Raw genomic sequence first — 2,633 nt, 5'->3', positions numbered from 1 at the left:
GTACCGTTTATACCCTTTATCTACCTGAACCCAACTTACTTCTGGCAATTACCAGTTTGTTCTGTGTATTTAAGTGTCTGTCTGTTCATTTGTTCTGTTTTTCAGATTACACATACAAGTGAGATCATATTGTATTTGTCTTTGTTTAATTATTTCACTTAGTATAGCCCCTTCTAGACCCACCCATGTTGTTGCAAATAGCAAGCACTCATTCTTTTTTATGGCTGAGCAATATTCTATTGCATATATCTATATCTATATGTAATCTATCCATATCTATATCTATATCTATCTGTATCTATACACCACATCTTCTTTACCCATTCATCTATCGGTGGACACTTGGGCTGCTTCCATATCTTGGCTATTGTAAGCAATGCTGCAATAAATATGGGGTGCACATATATTTTTGGATTAGTGCTTTTGTCCTCATTGGGTAAACACCCAGTACCAGAATTACTTGATCATGTGGTATTTCTATTTTTATTTTTTTAAGGTACCTCCATACTGTTTTCCACAGTAGCTGCACCAGTTGGCATTCTCGCCAACAGTGCACGAGTGTTCCCTCTACTCCACATCCTCACCAACACTTGTATTTCTTGTCATTTTATACTAGCCGTTCTGAATGGTGTGAAGTGATATTGTTATTCTATTGAACGTCGTGTAGATGGAATTATTTTATTTACTTCTCAGATGGTTCACTGTTTGTAGGTAGGTATGCAGCTGTTGTTTTGAAGATGGTTTACTATCCAGTTATTTGGCTGAATTAATTTATTAGTTCTATTACTGTTGTGGCATCTTTAGGATTTTCTAAATAGAGGATCACACCAACTGCATAGATAAATTTATTTCTTCTTTTCAGTTTGGATGCTTTCTATTTCTTTTTCTTTCTTTAATTGCTCTTTAGAACTTCCAGTGGTATATTGAGTACAAGTCAGGAAAACGGGCATACTTGCCTTGTTCCTGATCATACAGGAAAAATGTTCACTATATTCCCATTGAGTATCATGTTTGCTGTGGGTTTTTCATAAAAATCTTTATCTTGAGATAGTTTCCTTCTATTCTTAGTTTGTAGTGTTTTTATCATGTTTCATACACAAATATAAACATTAATTTCTTGAGTGCAGAATATAAATGATAATATATCTGCCAGGTTAGTACTGCATAATTGTGTCATCCACTTTCTCTCTTATTTTGGCAGTCACATCAATGATATGAAACTAGAGAATGATACACGAATTTCAGAATTTCTTCTTCTGGGATTTTCAGAGAAACCAGAACTGCAGCCCCTCCTATTTGGGCTTTTTCTCTCCATGTACCTGATCACTTTGTTTGGAAACCTGCTCATCATCCTGGCCGTCAGCTCAGACTCCCACCTCCACACCCCCATGTACTTCTTCCTGGCCAACCTGTCCTTTGTAGACATCTGTTTCACCTCCACCACCATCCCCAAGATGCTGGTAAACATAAAAACACAGAGAAAAGTCATAACTTATGACAGCTGCATCACTCAGATATACTTTTTCATACTTTTTATAGGTTTGGACAACTTCCTCCTGACTGTGATGGCTTATGACCGCTTTGTGGCCATCTGTCACCCCCTGCACTACACGGTCATCATGAACCCCCGGCTCTGTGTGCTGCTGGTTCTGGTGTCCTGGATCATGAGTGCCCTGCATTCCTTGTTAGAAAACTTAATGGTGTTGCGGCTGTCCTTCTGTACAGTCTTGGAAATCCCCCACTTCTTCTGTGAACTCGATCAGATAATACAACTTGCCTGTTCTGACACCTTTCTTAATAACATGGTGATGTATTTTGCAACTGTCCTGCTTGTTGGTGGTCCCCTGGCTTGGATCCTTTACTCTTACTCTAAGATTATTTCCTCCATATGTGGGATCTCATCAGCTCAGGGCAAGTATAAAGCATTTTCCACCTGTGCCTCTCACCTCTCAGTTGTGTCCTTATTTTATTGTGCAGGTCTAGGAGTGTACCTTAGCTCTGCTGCTCCCCAGAGTTCCCACGCAAGTGCAGTGGCCTCGGTGATGTACACAGTGGTCACACCCATGCTGAACCCCTTTATCTACAGTCTGAGGAACAAAGAAATAATGGGGGCTCTACATGTATTTTTCAGGGGGAAGCCATAAAAGGGACATTTTTCTAGATGCACTTGTGAAAATTAAGGCCAGCTGTTCTTCTCTAAATTTTTGTGTCTAAATTTCTACATTCCTAGCATTCCACGTGAAAGCAAGTGCTCATTCTTTTCATTTCTTTACCCTCCAAGTTTCTCTAAAGCTATCTTTCAACACGATAGGTTATAATGAATTATAATGAGGGTTACAAGCCTTGTGCATTTACATCCATGTGTGTGAGAGTGTGGTTTCTTGAAATAAATATGTACATGAATATACATACATTTACACACACCCAACCCTTAGTCTTGAGCATTCTTTGGATCCAACAAGATATTTCCACACATTTCATCATTCCTTACAACATCCCTTGATGTTATGTTTATGATTCCACATGGTCTTCAGAAGAAATGATGGAGGGATTACACCCAAACAATTGCATAGCAGAGCAGTTAGAACTTACCGTGGGCCTTCTGGACTTCTATGGTATAGAACCATGTAGTG

The 2,633-nt window shown here is 39.1% G+C and overlaps 1 protein-coding gene across 1 annotated transcript; it reads left to right on the top strand.

Annotated features, from left to right (window-relative positions):
- The first annotated feature begins 1,166 nt into the window (after positions 1 to 1,166).
- LOC123792304 (olfactory receptor-like protein OLF4) lies at positions 1,167 to 2,144 on the top strand. The gene has a single exon (XM_045797474.2). The coding sequence runs from the start codon at positions 1,215 to 1,217 to the stop codon at positions 2,142 to 2,144; it is 930 nt and encodes a 309-aa protein (XP_045653430.2). The 5' UTR covers positions 1,167 to 1,214.
- The last annotated feature ends 489 nt before the right edge of the window (positions 2,145 to 2,633 follow it).

The sequence above is a fragment of the Ursus americanus genome, chromosome 14, assembly GCF_024610735.1.
Source record: "Ursus americanus isolate L20-20 chromosome 14, mUrsAme1.1.p, whole genome shotgun sequence".
Classification (NCBI taxonomy): Eukaryota; Metazoa; Chordata; class Mammalia; order Carnivora; family Ursidae; genus Ursus; species Ursus americanus.
This window is presented reverse-complemented; position numbering and strand designations above follow the sequence as displayed.

Coding starts and splice junctions, on each gene's coding strand:
- LOC123792304 (XM_045797474.2), top strand. CDS start 1,215: ATGAAACTAGAGAATGATACACGAATTTCAGAATTTCTTCTTCTGGGA.